The following is a 19,683-nucleotide window of genomic DNA, read 5'->3' as shown; positions in this document are numbered from 1 at the left end:
AATTGTGGTCTGGCCCTCCCCAAGATCAAGTGCAATGCAATTATTTGAGGAACAGAAAAATGCTTTAAAGGTTTCATGGAAGCAGCCATCAGAATCACTACTCAGCAAATGTTCGCTAAGTCACGGTACCATGCTAAACATAAGTCAGAAAGGAGTCAGGTCAGGTCCCGTACCTCAATAAGGGAAAACCAGGTCCAGAGGTCAGTAGTGAGGTATAGTACACAGCCGTCTCCCGGAGCAAGGTGAGGTTGCTGATCATCTCTACATTGACTGGATCTCTGGCAAATTTTTGAAGCTGAGGGTGTTGACATGGGAAAAAAAAACAAACAAACAAAATTAATTTAGATGGATACTTCAACCCTGACAGTCACTTGGGACAATTTGAACAAACTTCACTTCAAGCAATAAGGGGTTTTTTCACCTGGCTTTAAAGTTGTGAGGAAATTTTATTTTTGTTTTCAAATAATACACTGGGACTTTGTTTGATTTATCTTTGCACTCCAAGGGCATGGTAAGCCTCTCACTCTATGACCACTGTAAGACACAAAGGTGAGAGAGCTGCTGAAGGATGTGGCCCGGCCTCTAGGGCACCACTCACACATGCAGGCCTGGTACAGTCGTTCACTAAACTAGGCCCAGACATCAGTCCAGTCTTGAGATAAAGTTTGAGTTTGCTCCTCTTATTGACTCCAGGTCGCTTTCTGCAGAATTACCTACGTGAAACCAATTTCTGTGCAAGTGCCTCTTATCACAAGAAATCATGATGGGGGATAAATAAGAACTGAAGTGACTGTTCACCATAAACTAACAAGAGAAATGTTCCTGCTAGCAGCATCTCCATAGATTTTGGTAAAGGCAGGGAAATGACCTCCCAGGCACAGAGTATTTTGCACACTGCAGGTTCTTCATCACCATGAGGAGTCTGCACTTACTGTTGGTTCATCACCAAAAAGCTGCAGGTCTCCAACAGTAGCATGCTCCAAGAAGGATCCAAGATAATTTTCAAACCAAGCAGTGGAATTCAGACCTGGAACAGCTGCACTGTAGCATTTCTGGTTTGATCCTGCAAAATAGACAGAGACAAAAAAACTACAGACTTGCACTGTATGAGGAAATCAGTGGAGACTGGAGATTTCCAAATGCAGAACAGGCTTCAGTCTATCAGAGAACTCAGTCAGCAGAGAGCTCCCTAAGAGCCTCTGATCACACATTTTCTCAAATCCACGTGTTTGTGCATTCAGATTACAAATGCACATTAGACAGGACAGATGCCTCATTCTTTCACAGCCCTCCAAATATTTCACCACCAGTCTCTTTCTTCCTCCCTTCAAATCTGCCAAAAACTTTTTGCAAGACATCAAATTTTTGCATGCAAGCTACTGCCTGGAGACAGGGGAGTGTCTTACCCAGGTCCCCTTTCTGAGCTAACTTCTGAGCTGAGTTCTTTAGCTCTCAGAACCAAACCCTGCACCATTCTTTCACAACAGTAAATGCCATTTGCACATGATGTAACTCAGCATAGGACTGACTGTGTTGATTTATAAAAATTGTGGATTAATAAAGCCTTCAGGCAGGGAAATGATTCCTGATACCACTTACCACTGTCATATTCTCAGCCTATTTCCATTGAAGAGAGAATAAAAATTAAAAAAAAAAAATATCTGGGAAGCCTCAGCCCTGCAACAGATCACAGCTAATGTTGTAGCATACATCAGTGGCTTAAAGCACTCTGTTTTTTCTTAAAGAAAATCAAGTCATTTACCATCTTGGAGGAGATAGTGTTTAATCCCGGTGTAAAGATTCCTCTGTTCTTCCACTGGAAGGTCAGAATATATGCCATTCAGGGCAGTGACTCTAAAGATGGATAAGAAAGGCAGACATCTCAAACACAGATGAAGTCAAACCTGGCAGGGTTGTATTGTCACAGAAATGGTTGTTACTTGAAGACTGATACTATCAAGCACATCCCTTTTCAAAGTGACCAATGTGACTTCCCCTCACAACAGCCCCCACGATCATCTAGGGGCTGTACTGCCAATCCTGCAACACTGGTTTGGAAATGCAGCACTAGCAGGTCATTACACGCACATTGACTGATGCAGAGGACTGGTTACAGGGTCAGTAGGTGTGTTATGAAGCCTTGGAGAGAGCCTCTCAGAGACCCCGCCTGGGCCTCCATCAGTCCACAGCGCTTACAGAATTTAGCCCTTTGTTTTGGAGGAAGGGCCACATTCAGCAACACGGGACAGAACAATGGTTGTGTTCAGCACTTACATCTTCTGAAACGCCTCACACAACACGTTTTTGGCATGGAGGCAAGCAAAGACCTTGGGCTCAACCAGGAATGGCTGAAGCCCCTCATGGACCCACTGAGACAAAACGGGTGGGCTGTCAATGTCAGGTACTTGCAACATCTTCTCCCACAGGCCATTAATGAAGATCATGTTCCACTCAAAAGAAAGAGGCACATGAGAAAACTGAAGGCAAGAGATGAGAAGAAACACATGAATTCAAGTGAATATGGACTTCTAAACAAACATTGACATAACTCCATGTGATTCTGAACACTACGAACAGAATCACCCCTAGCAATAATCCCTCCTCTGGATAGCAACTCTCACCATAGCAATATTTGTGCAATTCAAGCACAGTCAGTCTGTAAGTCACATAGGAGCCCCAGTTTGGTGTTGCCACTGCAATCAGCAACAGCTAACCTACATGAACTCATGGTTGTTATTCCTGTCTTCCCAGCTATTTTTAACAGCACAGAACTCTACTATGGTGGAGATCTGTTGATTGAAATGGTGTCCTTTTTAAAATAAGGTAATGTTAAGGTAAAAAATAAGGTAACGTTAATTAAAGCCTTCCACTGGCATTAATGTTACAGGTGAACAAATAGTTGGATACATGATACCCACCCGCTGGCTGAACACAGTCAGAGCAGCTACAAGTTTCTTGGCATCGTGTTTGGCAAAGAACAGAATGGAGTATTCCGGATCCATAGCACTGGCAGGTTTAGGGGTCAGGCAAGAATATAAGGATATGAGGAAATCATCCTGAAGGACCTGGAGCCAAGCACTCTGAAAAAGAAAAGAGAAATCCATATAGAGATAATAAAAAGTGTGTCATAGTTAGAGATGCTGCAGTATGCAGTCTCCTACAGGTCTGCCTCACTAGGTCACCTACATGTGAGCATTCAGCACTGAAACCTGTTGACAGAAGATTTAGAAGAATGTCCAACTTACACTGACCTGAAGCAAGTCTAAACTTATCCAGTTCCAAATGCTGGATCCTTCTGTTACCTAATCTGTACTCTCCCCAAGCAAAGGATGGCTTTAAAAAACTTCATTCAAAATGGTTTCTCACCAAAAAAAGAAAAAGGCCATTTGATCAAAGTGGAAACTTCCATAGGGAACTTTCTCATTCCAGGAAATTTTTTCAGTGGGAAAAACAAACAAACAAACAAACAAAAAACCCCCACAAACAAAACCCTCCACCAACATATATTTGAAGAAATGACATTTTTTTGTTAGAAACGTTTATGGGAAAATACAAATCATTGTCAATTCAATTGCAATTACTGGCAGCAGAGCAACTTAGAGGCAATGACAAAAGTAGGAAAGGAAATAAACCTGAAATATTCCAGATGACATCTTCCACACTGCAACCATTTTTTATTGTGCTTTTACCACCTTTTATTGTGGTTTACCCTCTTGGACCAAGGTTACTCTCATGCAGAGATTTGTTTCAACGCTATGATGCCAGTTTCTAAGAGCCAATTTGTTTTGGAAATCTCCTTTGTCCCACCTCACTTGAGAGGTTTGGAAAAGACAGCATCCCCCACTTCCACAAACAGCCCCAGAAAGGCCTCCATGGTGGTGCAGCCGCTCCTGAGCTTCATGATGTAGAGCACGTGTTGCCTGGGAAGGTGACATTGCCACAGCTCAGTGCTCCGGATGGTCCCTGTGTGTTTGACCCAATCCTTTCTCTCAGTCTTGTGAAGGAAACCTTGACAACCCAGACACCAAGCCTGCACAAGCCTTTGGCCACTCCATCCACAGCTGACAGTGGGACTGCTTTTAAGACAGAAATGGCACTATTGTCAAGGAAAACAAAACGCACTGGCCCATGAAAAGAAGGGGACTGCCATTACCTGTGCACAGGCGTATTGACCAAAAGTGAGGCTGCAGGGGGAGGCTTGGCCACGGGCTATCTCAAGAAGCATCTCTTGGCTGACACTGGTGGGAAAAAAGCAAAGACATCACCTCCGCACCAGCTGCCCCAGACCTGAAGCAGCTGAGGGCAGAACTGGCTGGGAGCTGGCACTCTGTCAGCAATACATCTGCAAACGCAGGCAAGGAGAAGAGCTGCCTGAGCCCCAAGCCCAGGCGGTCAGTGAAAGGCATGTGAATGCCCCTGACCACATGCTTTTATTCATTGAAGTTTTGGTCATCTGCAGCAGGGACAGCTATTAGCTACACTCGTGTAAAGGGTCCAGCCCACCCATTAAAAACAAGAGCAATGCCAAGCAGCCGTGACAACAAAGCACAGCCCACACAACAAATACAGAAGAACAAACAAACAACACAGATGATGAGAATTATTTGCTGGCACCATTCGGGAGCAGGGAGAGGGTACTTGTAAATTGTTGACCCTTAGGCAGAAATCAAGCTCGATGAAGGCTGGATACAGACCTGTTTGAGTTTTAGGCCCCAACCACTAGCCAAGTGAAGCTCAGCACCCATGTCAAGGCTCTCAGAGCAGTAAATCCCCACCACATCAGGCTAGCTGACATGCCCTGCCTTTCTTTGTCCTGCACAGACACAGAGCCCCAGGATGGCATTTTCCCTTCGCTGTTGCAACTAGAGCCCTCCCTGCCCACAGGCAACCCTGGGACTTCGCAGGGAGAAAGATGCTACACCTGGTTTCAGAGGCTTCCTGCTACCCGAAGTGACATCCCCAACAAACCAGTATCACTCCCAAGGAAAATGCTGCCAAGATAATTTGCTGACGGTTCACATACCTTTCCACTGAAGCACACACGGCAGATTCTGATTTCCCCAAAAAGAGAGAGAGACAAAGATAAAGGAACTGTGACAGGCACGTATACAGAGGCAAGTTTGAATATTCCTCATGCAGATTACTTGGTAAGAAACTCACCATTGACAGGCGAGCTGGAGCACTGTGCCAGGAGAAAGAGAGAAAAGAGATAATTTTATCATGTGGTTACAATGGTAGCACAACATTATTTGTGATCATTGCATACAGACAAGCATATTAGCTGCAACCATTTGTACTTGGATCTGGCCTGAAAACACACAAGTGCTCAGTTCCAGAGCTCCCATCTTGCCCTGCTAGGTAGTTGTCATCTGCAAAATTCCTATCACTACTGGCCTTGTACTCCAAACAGCTGGAAAGCTCAGGGTTATGCGAGTCCTCCCATCACTTAACCATGAAGGCCAACGGAATGGACTGTTCCTCTGATGATCTGAGTGTGGTCGACGGGTGTCATCTGCATTGCACTGTCTGGTAATATGCTTGCACTGAAGCTCTGCAAAGACCTGGAGAAGCCATCCCCACTCCACTCACTGAGTGGGAGACAGGAAGGGCACTTATCAACCACCTCCATGCTCAGTGCACTGAATTTGGTCTCTACCTATTGATTCCCATCAACGTACTGCTATCAGGAAGGAGTCCACACTGACCACCAACCCACACACGCTTTGCAAGACATGGATGACATATTTTAAACATGTGAGTTTGCCTTACCAGATATGTCCCAGCAGAAGTTGCAGCAGCTACCTGCCAACCTGGAAGACAATGTGCCATGATTTTAGCAGCAAATCCAGGACAAAGCTCATTCCCACAGTCCAGCCCCTGTCTGGCTTAACAGATCCTGAACATCAATCATCTCACTACATTATTTTATACCTCATTCTTGATAGTATTTCACAGAATCATTTCTGTCAGACCTTTCTGCTGTTTTCTCTTTGACTTTGTGACAGCTGACTGGGTGAGCAGACACGAGGTACTCCTCTATCTACTCTGGATCAGTCTGGTGGAGGACAGAACTACAGTCTTAGATGACATGAAGGATTGCATGCATCTCTGTCCCCAAAGAGCAAAAGGCAAGGAAAGAGGCAGAAACAACACTCTGGGGATGGTCCTTCTCTCCAGTACTCCCTTGCCCAGTATCCCTTGTGCACCACAGCCAGCCTATGGTCACCAACCAGCCCGGGAGGGCAGGCTCACCATGCTTATACTTCCACAATGCTTTTAGCTTTGCAGCTTCTACTTGTTTCTTACAGTGTCCCCATCAGCATGTCAATTGTAGCCAAGCCTGTATTGTATTTCATACATTTTTCCTGCTAAGTTCTCATGTGGATTAAAATCACCCTATGCTGCAGAGCTGAACTCAACGCATGTAAGACCAATGAATGACAGCCCTCACGCCAGTCCTGCCTGAGAGCCTGACAGGGATTTACTGAAAGAAGTCAACCTGTCACTGCTGGCTCTTGGCAGGTCTATGCAAGCCCTGCATTTGTCTAATCCTTGTTTCCCAACTTTTACATTGTTCACGATGGCAACTTGCTTCTCCCCTGCCAATGCCATGCATCTGGAAAGGTGGTGAAATGCAAGCTTGGGAAACCAGTAACAACATAGACAGACTCAGATCTCCCTGGCATTAGTATTATTTACTTTGGATTAGGAGCCTGCCAAGCTCAGCATCCCCTGTGTACAGAAAAAAAGATGAAGGTAGAGACTTCCTACTAGTTTCTGACAGGACAGAACAAGTGAATGCAACAAGTACTCCATGAAATGAGACACAGGGAGAAGGCAATGGTTAGACGATTCTGAGTTTATGCTGACAGGCTGACTGTCACAATTTGCTAGCACTGGATCACTGCGCAGTTGTTTTTGTCAGTGTGTTCCTCTAACAGCGGACTTGGGACTCAGTTGGCCAGCACTATCACCTTCACCCATCTCCTGGGAAATCTGTGCCTGATCTCAGCCCACAGTGAAGCAGCAGGGCCCTGCAGAGCTGTCTGCCACAGCCATCCCTCGCCACACAGCATGCCTGTTCTCCTCCCACCCCTTTAGCTACATCCTCTGACCCATCTCAGTGCGTGGCAGACCACAGCAAGCGTGGCTGCCTTGCAGTCCAGAGTACTCCTGCTTCTCTGCAAGCCTTGTTCATGTGCTCAAGGAGTAACACAGCACTGAAAGTCTGGCAGTTATCTCTCAGCAGGGAAAACCACACCAACTTAATGACTTTGGATCAGGTACTACAGCTGACAGGAGGCTGAAGTGGCTACAGAGATCACCCCCACCCATGCCTCATCTCCTGGACCCACGGACCAGCTAGCTCAGGGCCAGCTGCATAGTGCCCAGCAAGCACATAGAGGTGTGGCAGAGGTCAGGTTCAGCACGATTGCTCCATGACTCTAAAGCATCAGTGACTCTCAGCCCTCATACCTGCCCTAGGGGAAGCATGGTCAAGATTGGCGTTATTCCACAAATATTTGGCCAGGAGTAACTCATGGGAGGAATGTGGAGGGAGCTGAGCCCCAAAACCAAAACACAGAAGCAACATCTTGTGGTTCCTCCACATCATATTGCTAAAAGATGAGGCTAAGCTGGCCCAAGGCAGTGTCAGTCAAATCCACAGTGATATTTGGGCACAGAAATCAACAGGATAGGAGACCCTTATCACTGAACTGTGATGGGGAAGAAGAGGAGGCAGAAGGCAGCAGCTTTCCTGGATGTGGATGTGTTCACCAACCCAATGACCTGCATTAGGAAAGGGATTATAAAATAGCTTGTTAGGATGGATGAGAGGACTCCTTAATTAGTATAACAGCTTTTTTGATTACCAGCTGCTACACCTTTTTAATCATTTAATTAATGGAGAACTGCCACTAAGTAACAGGCAAAGGAAACATACCCATAGCTGGGTAAATGCAGTGCTTTTGCCTCCAGCCCTAACGCACATTATCTTTACTCCTAGAGAAAGTCCCAAAAAAGTTACCAAAATCATAACCAAGAGTTCAGTGCCAGAGGCTTGCCCTGAGGCCATGCTTCCCCGCTTGCAGACAAAGCTGGGCTGTTTCCACTGTGAAAATCACTTCCTGCTCACCTCAGGACTGGACCTTGGAAACACACAGCCAAGCCCTTTGGCCCCACTCTTGGAAAGCTCTTAAGCATGCAAATTGTTCCATTGACTCAAAAGAGAAGTGTTCAGAAACACCCACGCAGGGAGAAGGAGGAAGCGGATGGGTGGGTTCTCACTCTGCAAGATCAAAGAGGACCCCAACCTACTATCACAAAAATCTTTGTTGTATGACAATAAATCCTTCATCTCACAACATCACAACAAAGGCTACGAACTCAGCTCGTGTCATGAACCACCTAAGATATGTGCACATCAGTCTGGGAGCAATACCTTTCTAAAACATTGCTTTCACTACCATGCTTTGTTAGTGCACAGGCATGTCAGGCTGCAGTGAAGCCTTCCACAACGGAAAAGACTGCCTCCTTCACCCACGTATGCTGTGCTGTTCACAGCTCAACTGCTCGCCACAGTCCCTCCTCCTCCACGAGGGCACTTCTGTGCCATGAGGTTTCTGAGCACTGCCCGGTCTCCCCACTGCTTCTTTACAACAAGGCCATTCACCTCGATAGTGTGGCACCACTACGCTTAGATCCGCTGTCCTCCCCTTTCAGAAACCTGTTTAGGGACCATAAGAAACTTGTGTTTTCTGTTTTCTTTCCTCTCTTTTTGATCCATCCCCAAAAGGGCAGGGCATGCAAGCTGTTGGATGCAAATTCTCTACAAGCTCAGCACATTTCTGATATTTTGACTTTCCTCCATCTCCAGTTATCTAGGGCGGTGGATGGATGGATGGATGGATGGATGGATGGATGGATGGAGGCAAGCATGGCCCAAAGAAAAGGAATGATTTCCCATGGCTGCATGCTGAGCCAGTGGCCAACATGAGAACATGCCACCAAAATTACCAACCTGCCAAACTTAATAACAATTGTATTAAGAGCCATTAACTTTTACAAGCAACCTGTGTACTTCTGCTAGACAGACATTCCTCTTTGTACTGTATGCTAATAGAAAATTGGAAAGTCACATTTTTTTCAGGGTGTCCACAATACATCGTTCAGTTTTGAACAGCAACAATGGCTTAAATAAAGTTATCTGTTTATTTGTTTTCCTTCCTATAGTACTGATAACTAAGTCTACTGCAGAGAAAATGACGGTCCCTTTACATAGCTATTGGCCAGCTGATGGCTCATTAGCTTGTTCGTAATGTTACAAGTTCACGTTTTATTGTCATTAACATTCGTTGGAAACATGACCTCAGTCTGATAAGGAACGAAAAATAAAGTGCTGACACTTTCAGAAAGAAACAAAGATCCTGCTCTGGAATCCCTTACTACAAAAAAAAAACAAAACCAAAACAAACCCAAAAAACCCAAACCAACCAACCAACCAAAACAAAAAACCAAAATCAAGCAACCCCCCCCCCCCCAAAAAAAAAAAAAGAAGGAGGGAAAGTAGGGGAATATAGACATAATCAGATTCAGCTAAGATTATTCCTTTAGTGCTTTCCCAGAGACACCTGGATACTCCAACAAAAGGAGCACTGAGCAGACAGTTCTGCAACGACAAGAGGAGAATGAATTCCAGTTTTGTCTTTCCTTTAATATATTTTGGTTTACAGATACAATAATAAACAAGCATAACTAAAGGCTTGGGATTTAGAGCAACCACCAAAGTAATGTTCAATGGTCTTTCAGCACAATTTTCCCTTTTGAGCATTATCTCAGCTACAGCTGCTGGTAAGGAAAATCCCCCCAGACACCCATCACCCTCACAGTAATACTCACCAACCAAAAGGAGGAAGCTCAGCCCCAGGAGTAAAGGCGGCATTTCTGCAAAGGTCTTCAGAGCACCCACACATGCAAGGAATCGCCTTATTTCAGCCAAGAAAAATCAAACAGGAATCATACTTAATTGCAAAACCAAACTCAGAGTAAGAAAGTTTGAACATGACTGTCTTGCAAACAAACTTACACATGCCAACACCCTTCACAAAACCTATCTGAAACTAGACCCAAAGCACACAAAAAACTATTGAGGGTCTGCTATGCCTGGGAAAGCAGAGTTGCATGCAGAGAATGCAGAGTTAAGCTAGATTCACTGCTATAGACACTCTGAAGTCAGCAGGCTCCCCTCTGGCAAAGGACGATAAGAGGTTGCACAACCTTGCTCAGATGGTTAACTGGCACTTACCTCCAAGCCGCTAGTCGCTGGGCACTTAGTGTGCAGGGCTATGATGGTAGAGGGCTGCTTTTCACTGAACAAACCAGGGTGTGTCTCTGGCTTCTCAAAACTGCATCTGAAATTACAGGATGGATTTGGAGCACTGGACACACCTATAAGTTTTTGAGAATACAAATGTTTAGCAATACAAATAAATCTGTGTTATTTGTTAATGCTTGTCATTCCTAGGATACAGTAGGAAACACTGAGCCGAAAGCAAGGCTGCACAGAGCGAGCAGGACAACAGCAGTGAATAGGTACACTGCCTCCCTGCCCTGTGCAGGACACATTTGCCATGTATGGGAAGCAATATGCACTCCCAGGACAGAGCTACTCTAGGACCACCTTCTTCTAGTTATTAAAGAAATGTTTGTCATCAGGAAATTTTGCTTCAGTGGAGCTTGAAATGTTTGGCCCTTTTCTTGAAATTTCTGCTTACCCCAGTTGTCTCCAGCTGGGAAACTCAAAGAGAAATACATGGCAGCTCCTGTGCTGGCCAGACAGGCCATTTTCACATCACAGGTGTGTTGAAATGGGAACTCTGCTCCAGGCTCAGCGAGGTCAATCAACTGAAACACAGAGCTCTCCACTCAGGACAGAGGAATCGGGATGGCTGAAATCAAAAAATGCAGCCCTGTATTAGGATAAAAGGCTAGGACTGGTGCAGGCAAATCCCACGGCACGGCCATCTGTCTTATTTCCTTGACGAACCAAAGCTTGCTGAGGTGCTCAGGGGTGCTCACAGCACACTGGCCTCATGCCAAGGTGCCCAACATCTGCACCCAAGTGCTACATGGGCTCTTGCATCAGCACTCACTGCAGTAGCTCATTAGCACTCACAAGCACCACAGCAATGAGACCACTGAGCAGGGATGTTATTATCCAATGGCTCCAGAACTGTAATCGCAGAGATCCCTGTCTCCCTATCACCAGAAGTGGCCTTTCCCTCAACAAACCTTCATTTATTTCATTTATTGCTGCAAAGTTACTAGGACATAACTTTACGGGCTTTCCAATTCCTGCAGGCTGCTCTATTTCAAAAACTCAACAATGATCTTATTAAAGAGATCACATTTAAGTTTAGGAGGTCTTTATGCAGTAATTGCATGCTGCAGGAGCAGAGGAATGGGTTTGCCCTGCTCCTTCCTCAGCTGAACCACACATGGTGTTCCCCAAGATCTCCCCAGACCTGTGCATCAGGGGGGATCTGATTTTGACTGACCTTATGTTTTCCCCAAGCCAATGGTCAGTCTTTAAGCACTTCAGCAAGGAAAACTTGGCAAGCATAATCCACAAGAATAAAAATGAGACCTGCTGCAGATTCTGATGAGAGATGGATATTAAATTATCTTCCACCCATTTCAGACTTCTTTTCCCATTGGATCTGAGCCCCCAAGTCACTAAGAAATTGCCCATAGTAACTATCGCAGTTTCTCTGGATGCAGCAGAGTTATTTTGCATCCTCAGATTTGAAAATCTTTGTTTTGTCACTTTATGATGCTTTTCAAGAGACGTTTTTTCCATAAGCCAGTTATGTCCCAGGCTTAGGCTTGCCCCATCATGCCCACCTATAATTCATGTGTTGGTGGCAACACCAAGAAAAGCCAGTGATGACTCATAACATCACCATGTACCCAAACCCCATCTCTCTCCACACTCCCAGTTTTCTTACCACACTTAACATGTTTTTATCAGCTATTTTGGAACAAGTGCAACACTGATTCATAAACGTAGTTTTTCAGAAGTGCAGAGGATGCCCAATGTGTAAATGACTCTCATCAACACCCATCCTAAGTTACCCAAATCTATATAAGCTTGAAATGCATAATTTTGTAAATAGTCAGATTCATGGACTCCTAGTTCAAAGCAAGAAGCCTCTTCTCCAGGAAATCCAAATGAAGTACAGTGCTGATTTTGGCTGGGATAGAGTTAATTTTCTTCATAGTAGCTGGTACGGGGCTGTGTTTTGGATTTGCGCTGAGAACAGTGTCAATAGGGATGTTTTAGTTCCTGCTGAGCAGTGCCTACACAGAGCCAAGGCCTTTTCTGCTCTTCACACCACCCCACCAGTGAGTAGCTGGGGGTGCACAAAGAATTGGGAGGGGACACAGCCGGGACAGCTGACCCCAGTGACCCAAGGGATATTCCATACCATATGACATCATGCTCACATATAAAGCGGGAGGAAGAAGAAGGAAGGGGGGGGACATTTGGAGAGATGGCATTTGTCTTCCTAAGTCACCATTATGTGTGAGGGAGCCCTGCTTTCCCGGGGATGGCTGAACACCTGCCAGCCCATGGGAAATGGGGAATGAATTCCTTGGTTTGCTTTGCTTGCGTGCGCGGCTTTTGCTTTACCTATTAAACTGTCTTTATTTCAACCCACAAATTTTCTCACTTTTACTGTTCTGATTCTCTACCCCATCCCACCGGGGTGAAGCGAGCAAGCGACTGTGTGGTGCTTAGTTGTCAGCTGAGGTTAAACCATGACAGGTATCCTTGAGAAGGATGGGAGATCCTTCAATCAAGTTTCAAATACCAAACCTTTCAGTGTCTTGCACCTTTTGGTGCAAGCAGGCAGTCCACAATGGAGGGTCAGACAGGCATGTGTTGCTGGGGAGCCCTGGACATGCTGCTGGATGAACTGTAGGTCCACATAAGAGTCAACCAAGAAAGCAACGAAGACCATGTGGCACAGCAGGCTTCTACCATCTGCAGTCAGATGTATGGCTTTTCTGCAGAGCATTGGGAGGTGAAACGCAAGAACGGGAGAGATCTGAAAAGCAGAAAAAACAACACTGAGCCTTGGCCATGGATGAGGAAACAAGGGGAGGGGGCAAGCAGAGTATCAGGATTTTCTGCTTTTGTCAGCCAGGAAGTCATGCGTACCTAAAGGGTGTGCAAGAGCACCCCCTTATAGGGAAAGAAACCAGAGCTCACAAAGGCAAGGAGGAACTTTCATCTGTAAACAAACTGATACTTTTCTTAGTTCTGTTCACAAGGTGGCTGAACAGAAGCATCCAGTACCTGCCATTTGTGTTCAACCTTTACAAGCTATGAGCCATGAGCACAGATCCAAGAGTGCTAGCTGTGGTACGAACAAGGAGGTCTTTTTTATTCAAAGAGCATACGGTTGAGGAGATGAAGACAGACAGAGGAGCTCAAAGAACAGAGGACAGACAATGATTTCAACACAGTAAGAGGTGAACTACTATCACATATTTTGCAAGCTTCATACCAAAGCAAAATTCTGATTATTACATAGAATAAGGCTGGAGCTGATCTGTGGTATGGCATCTGCTTGAGTAAGCCTAAGTGAAAGTTACAGCTCCCTGAAACAGGCCTCCAGCGGGAGGATTTCTAGCTCTTGGATGAGATGCCACATCGAGCTTCACTTTGTAGCAACTGAAAGCTGGGAACAGCAGTTTGGCCTGTTGCAGGTTTTCCTGCACTTTCCAGATCCCCGCCTGGCCCAGCCCAGGGACACAGCTGCATTACCGCAGGGGGCTCAGCACTGCTTAGCATGTCAGAGCAGAGCAGAGTAAGATCACATCCGTCACAGCTGGATGGCCAGAGAGGAGAACGTCACAGTCTCACACAAAGTGACATGACTCCGGAAAAGCAGGTTTTATGCCCATAATTCAGCAATAACCTTCATGCTAACCAAAAAGGACGTGGTCTAGGAACTTTATTCCCATTATTTGAATATCCTTAGCAGCATGCAGTGATCCAGGTGGCAACTGTGACTAAGCAAGAATGAGATATTCGCAGCCCACACCTGGGCAGACAAGTCTTTCAGGGGACAGAGCCTAGTATGCCCTCAGCTACCACCTCCCCAGAAGGAGAGCTGTTCCTGTCATTAGTCTCATCTGCACTGTGTTCCCTTCCTAACAACTGCTGTCCCCACTCTTTATGAACTTTTCTAATTTCGCAGCATCAGGCTTCTCAGCCGCAGACAAATGGGAACACAGAGCATGTAACAGGAATGCTGGTAAAACTTGCTCTCAGTGGGAGACAACTAGAGATCTTCTCTTATCCAAGGAGTACAGAGCTGGGAGGGGTCTCAGACTGCCTAGTCCACCCCTTGCACCATGGTGCAAGGGTATACACATAGGCTGACAGAGGTGCAGCCAGCCTGGCCTTGCACAGGCCTGTGAGGGAGATTTTGGAGCTCACCTGTAATAACAGTCACTTCTAGTTCAACACAATTACGCAGGAGACCTCTCTCTGCCTCCCTTCCCTCTCGCATTCCTCCCTCTTTGCAAGCTTCCATTTTCCTAAACTGGAAAAAAAAAAAATCCAATGCTTTCACATCACCTCTCCCTCTTCTCAAATGCATGAATTTCCCAGTGATAGCAAGCAGGGAGCGAAGCCCAATTCTGCATCACAATCTCCAACGCACACATCGAGAGGTGAGAGGATGCAATGAAATCTGCAGTGGGTGTGCAGGAGTGGGCCAGGTCTGAGATGTGGTTTGTACCACAGAAAAATGAGTCAGTGCCTTAATAACCCTCTTCTCAACCGACCTGACTGTGCATGTGTAGCATCAAGTATGGCTCAAGTGCTCTTCAGTAACACTAAACTGTACAATTGATCGCCGCGGTGTTGCTGCCATGTTAAGCCAGGTGTGGCAAGAGACAATAAATCCTTCCTGATCCCATATCCACCACGCAGACCACACGCCCTGCTCAGCCCAAACTCATTGCACTTCCCCATGGTTTTCATCCAGAACAAAAGGGGCTTTGTGCATTCTTAGAAAAGTCAGGACTCCCATTAGCTCAGGAGACCACCCCGAGCACAGGATGAGACTCAGGCTTTTACTAATGAAGTCAGACCACAGCCGAGCTCCTCTGCAACCTTGCAAGGGCCACCGCAACTCACTGGGTCCAGACAGCCCTACCAGTGCGCTCCTTTTCATCAACCCTAAACACAGTGCATGACCCAGAATCAGAAGGAGTGGTTTAAGAACAGGAACAACAGAACACAAAATAAGAAAGCTTGCTGAAGAGAAACCAAAAGGGTAAGTTAAAAGGCTAAAATGTTGCAGGTGCTGTGGAAATTATATAAACACATACTGAAGGCTGAAAGCAAACACATACCCCCTAGCAGAGAAAATCAAACTGTCATAACTGAACAGAAAGGCAAAGGAGGCTACTGGAAATAAGAAGGTATCTATCTTTCAAAAACTTGACATTATTCTTCTGTTTCTTAGAGAATCACAGACTCATTAGTTGCCTCATGAAGAAGAAATCTGTCAGGGCCCTGCTGGGACAACATGATCCAGTCACAAAAAGAGGATCTGGAGACATACAGTTCTAAAAGGGAAACTAAATTCATTCTTTGTATCCATGTCTGTCACACTAGATCCCTTCATTACATGAGTGCATCTAAGAATGAACCTCCCATGTAGATGCTGACAGAGGTTACATAACAAAATCACACCAAAATGCCCAGACAAGGTAGACTACTCCGAAGAGTCCTGGAGGAGCACAACATGAGACAGCTGCAGTGTCCAACCCTTTGTTTGAATTACCCTTTGGACCACAGGTCAGAAGGTGATAGACACAACAACAGCTTTTAGAAGGATCTCCAAAGCAGACTGGACAGAGAACCAGAAGGAGAGAGAGACACGTGAAGGTCAAGTCTCAGCCTAGAGCAAATCTGTTCTCTTTGGTGGGGCAAGAAACAGACAGGCTTGCTGTTAGAGTCAAGTGAGCTGTGTGAGCCCCCTGCAAAGGGCTGTGTCTAGAGCTGACAGAAGGGGATAAAGACAGAAGTGATGCAAAGCCTGTGATTTAAGGTATAAACAGCTCCAAGCTCACAAAAATGGTGTTATGACACAGTCATCACTTGCACTCAGCTCTTCCTTTTATCCTCCCTGTACAGATCTCAGGCTTACTGGGACTTGGCACACAAAGGAAGCCTCTCCAATAACTGAAGCAAGTCTCTCTGAAACCTCTCCCCTCCTTATCTCTCCAAAAATACAAACAAGGAAACACTGCTAACAAAATGTGCGCATGTGAGAACTGTGATTTTAGTGGCAGTGAACCAACTAGCATTGCCCCATGGCTCACTGCCTCCTCTGCACAGCAGAGCCCTTGCTCCTGCTGCTCTGGACCAAAACTGCTGTCACCTACCTGCAGAATCACAGAAGAGAAAGTCAGGAGGGCTCTCCTAAGGGTGGATCAGTCTTAGAACCACTTTGCCTGGAGCAATGCTCTGGGTTAAGGCAGAAGATGCATTTTTGGAAAACCTCATCTTGCAAGTAACCTATAAATAAGGTTTTCTTCTTGAACATACTGCTGTGGTCAGTGTTGGTAAGAAGAGAGCTTTATCATGAACAGGCAACTGTGATGTTTGCAGCATAGAGCATTTGGGCGCATTTCAGTTGCAGCCACCCTTCTCTGTAAACCAATGGATTCACAGGACCAGAAGGATAGTTCAGACCAGAAAAGGAGCTGACACTCCACACAGGCAATTAAATTGCACAGGTCTGCCTCAAGGAGTGGCAGATACTAGACGTGGACATTGGTTCAGAAAGTGACTGAGCAATAATTATACCCTCAGATTTATTATCAATGCAAGTATAGTTTCAAATTGACAGGACTGATTCTTATCTAAGCGTAGATCTTTAAAAGAATGCGTAAGCACACAGGTCACATCCAGCTATGTGACTGCGTGGTATTACGTGCCTGCTTATTAAATGTCAGCTAGAGATATTTTTATAAACCACGCAATATTTGGTTCAATAAGCAGCTGGTCTCACCTGTTTGTTTAAGCATTCGGTTACAAGCAGGGAGTATGTGAAAAGAAACATTTGTCTTGAGATGTTAACGCACTCACACCTACAAATACCAGTGGGGTCACCAGAACCTAACACTGAAGGCTTGTGTTTTACTGCTCATGCAAGACCATATATCCTCACCTGCCTGCACTAGCAGGCCTTCGCTTGAGGCTACTTCTAAGCTGCAAAGGAGGAGAGAGGAAAGCCAAGGGTCTCAGAGACCTGCCTGCCACCAAACAAGCCGAATCCTCGGTTACCTTAGGACTAAAACCCAATCCTGATTTATCCTCTGTTATAGTAACTCCAGAGCAAACCCTGCTCTGGCCACACGACACTCCCAGAGCTATTCTCTGCATGCTGGCAAAGGAAGTATCATGGAGACTAATACAAAGGCAGCCGAAAGGATTAACATGGGATAAAAAGGCCAAATAGCATCAAATATCAGTTTATAGCTGGAAGTAAAACCCAACCACCACAATACACCTTCCCAGAGGTTTACACAAAAGATTTTGGTTGCTTTCTACCACTCTCTCTCCTCTGATCTCCTCTGTAATGTTTGTGTTGCACAAAGTCAAAAACCACCTACATCTAACACTCAAACCTTGTCCTTAATTATAAGCCCAACCGAGCTAAAAAAAAAAAAAGTATTTATGCTGATGTCTGATTTTCGTCTCTCAACAAAGTTTCTATTCAAGCTGGTGACCGACTGGCTGCACTAGAGAGCAGAAGCATTGTTTAGTAATGCCCTAACCCTACCCATTTAGATACCCCTCAGGGCAGGGTCTTGACGCTATGCCTGTTGGAGGCACTCCTGACTCATCAGTAGTCAGGAGTAAGAAGTATGACCAGTTTTAAGGTCACTTACATCATTGGAAGACAAGTTTTCAGCAGGAGGAGTCTCAGAGCTGACACATGGTCCCAGAAACCCAGCCCAGCCTTGAAAGGCTGCTCAAGAAGAACCAGGCTATCATGACACTGTCCCCTCAGTCATTAGTTCTGGCTGTACCATGGTGCTCACAGCATTAAAAGTATTTGGCACCCAGCACTCCAGGAACAGCACTACTGATGTCAGCTGCTGTGCCATGTTCTCACAACTCCCACGTCCTTTGACTGAGCGGGTCCTCCCAAAGCACACACTCACCTTCCAGAGGGCCAGGCAAGAAAGAGTGAGGTGCTGTGGGCACCCAGCAATGCTCCCACCCCCTCCGGCTCTGTTGCGAGTATCATCAGCACTTGGACATCTCTACCATACACTGACGTGCAGCAAAATATAACTATAACCGACAAGCATTCCTTATTCTCAAGTACAAAGAAGCTCTGCCTCTATTTCATAGCTTCAAGAAAATGATCCCCTGTATGAGTTAGCCACCTGCTAAGAAACTTTGCATGTTCTCAGTTGTTTCTCCTTACAGCAAAGCTGACACCTTGTGAGACAACAGAGCAGTCTAATCTGCCCTCTCCTTTATATATAAATATATAGATATACATGTGTGTGTGCATAGTCACTTATAGTGGCTGATAGGTCATACACAGCCCTAAGAAAGAAAAGGAAAAAGCCTACATTATTAAAGTCAGAGATCCAGCTCATAAGCTGGAAAGCCCAACTCAATTTCTAGCGTGACTAAACCTCTCACTCTCTCTTAACCCCCATCAGCCAAAGGCTGCCAGCCCTAAACCCTCATCTTAAGTGCCTTCTCCCCACACTCACATAGCACCTTGCTATGCCGAGCACCTGCAAGGGATTTACTTCAGCTCACAGGATCCAGCCTTGTCCTGCCCCTTGCAGTGACCTGCTCTGCAGGGTAAGATAAGGAAGGTTTAACCCCTTCCTGCTGCACGTATGTGTCTGACAAAAAGTAAACATGTACCAAGCAGGACGATCAATGAACCTGGCTGAACATCACATTCAAAATAGCACATGGAGCCACAGGCAGGCATTTTACCTGGCTGTATCCTTATTTTCCAGGACAGGAAAGGCAAGAGAAATATAGGATATTAAGCAATGTGTCAAAAATTACATGGCAAGGTCAGAGCTGTAGAGAGAACTGGGGAGAGGGAAAGCAAGAAAAGCACTGCAGGGTCAGTTCTTGTTCCTGCCTCCTACAACCCGTCAGCCCTCCAGGTACCCATCCATATGGTTCACTGCACTAAGCCAGGGGAGCTGTGCACAGCTCTGCCATGTCCACAGCACCTTTGTAGAGCAGGCAAAGCAGAGAAGCAAAGCGTCCCCTGCTTTTTGGGCTCAGGATATCCATCTGCCAGCACGTCCCTGGGACCAGGCTTCGACAAGGAGCATGCAAGCACCAGAGGGCACCAGGAGCTCAGCCCTGCTAACTCACCAGCTCTCTCCTGGGAGTCTCTCCCGCTGCCACTGGAGGTCTCTGCTAAGTCACTCACCTCGAGAAAAAGCCGTGGGGAAGAAGCTGTTCTAACCAAGCTGAAGAGTTCACAAAACAGTATCCATTCTTGTGGAAACTCTACTGGAAAATATGCAAGACAAACGTTAGTCATTTCTGTTATTTTTTTCAGTCATACATTCTTGTACTTCTGATTTCATTTCAAT

At 45.8% G+C, this 19,683-nt stretch overlaps 1 protein-coding gene across 14 annotated transcripts in view; it reads right to left on the bottom strand.

Annotated features, from left to right (window-relative positions):
* Positions 1-19,683, bottom strand: part of MSLN (mesothelin) — a 77,896-nt gene that overhangs the window by 11,462 nt on the left and 46,751 nt on the right. For 8 of the 14 annotated variants that reach the window (XM_054843658.1, XM_054843666.1, XM_054843667.1 and 5 more), the window contains 14 exons: positions 19,518-19,597; positions 12,881-13,112; positions 10,776-10,949; positions 10,307-10,412; positions 9,901-9,986; positions 5,770-5,810; positions 5,161-5,182; positions 5,024-5,051; positions 4,154-4,238; positions 2,919-3,080; positions 2,275-2,477; positions 1,763-1,854; positions 933-1,063; positions 174-295 (listed from right to left, as the gene is read on the bottom strand). In XM_054843658.1, coding sequence (XP_054699633.1) covers positions 174-295; positions 933-1,063; positions 1,763-1,854; positions 2,275-2,477; positions 2,919-3,080; positions 4,154-4,238; positions 5,024-5,051; positions 5,161-5,182; positions 5,770-5,810; positions 9,901-9,943 — 929 coding nt within the window. In that variant the 5' untranslated portion in view covers positions 9,944-9,986; positions 10,307-10,412; positions 10,776-10,949; positions 12,881-13,112; positions 19,518-19,597. Of the gene's footprint in view, positions 1-173; positions 296-932; positions 1,064-1,762; positions 1,855-2,274; positions 2,478-2,918; positions 3,081-4,153; positions 4,239-5,023; positions 5,052-5,160; positions 5,183-5,769; positions 5,811-9,900; positions 9,987-10,087; positions 10,264-10,306; positions 10,413-10,775; positions 10,950-12,880; positions 13,113-19,517; positions 19,601-19,683 lie in introns of those variants that run through there. The other 6 variants (XM_054843664.1, XM_054843668.1, XM_054843659.1 and 3 more) reach the window with 5 other exon arrangements.

This window comes from Grus americana, chromosome 15 (genome assembly GCF_028858705.1).
Source record: "Grus americana isolate bGruAme1 chromosome 15, bGruAme1.mat, whole genome shotgun sequence".
Lineage (NCBI taxonomy): Eukaryota > Metazoa > Chordata > Aves > Gruiformes > Gruidae > Grus > Grus americana.
Note: the sequence above shows the minus strand (reverse complement) of the source record. Positions and strands in the feature narration are given on the sequence as shown.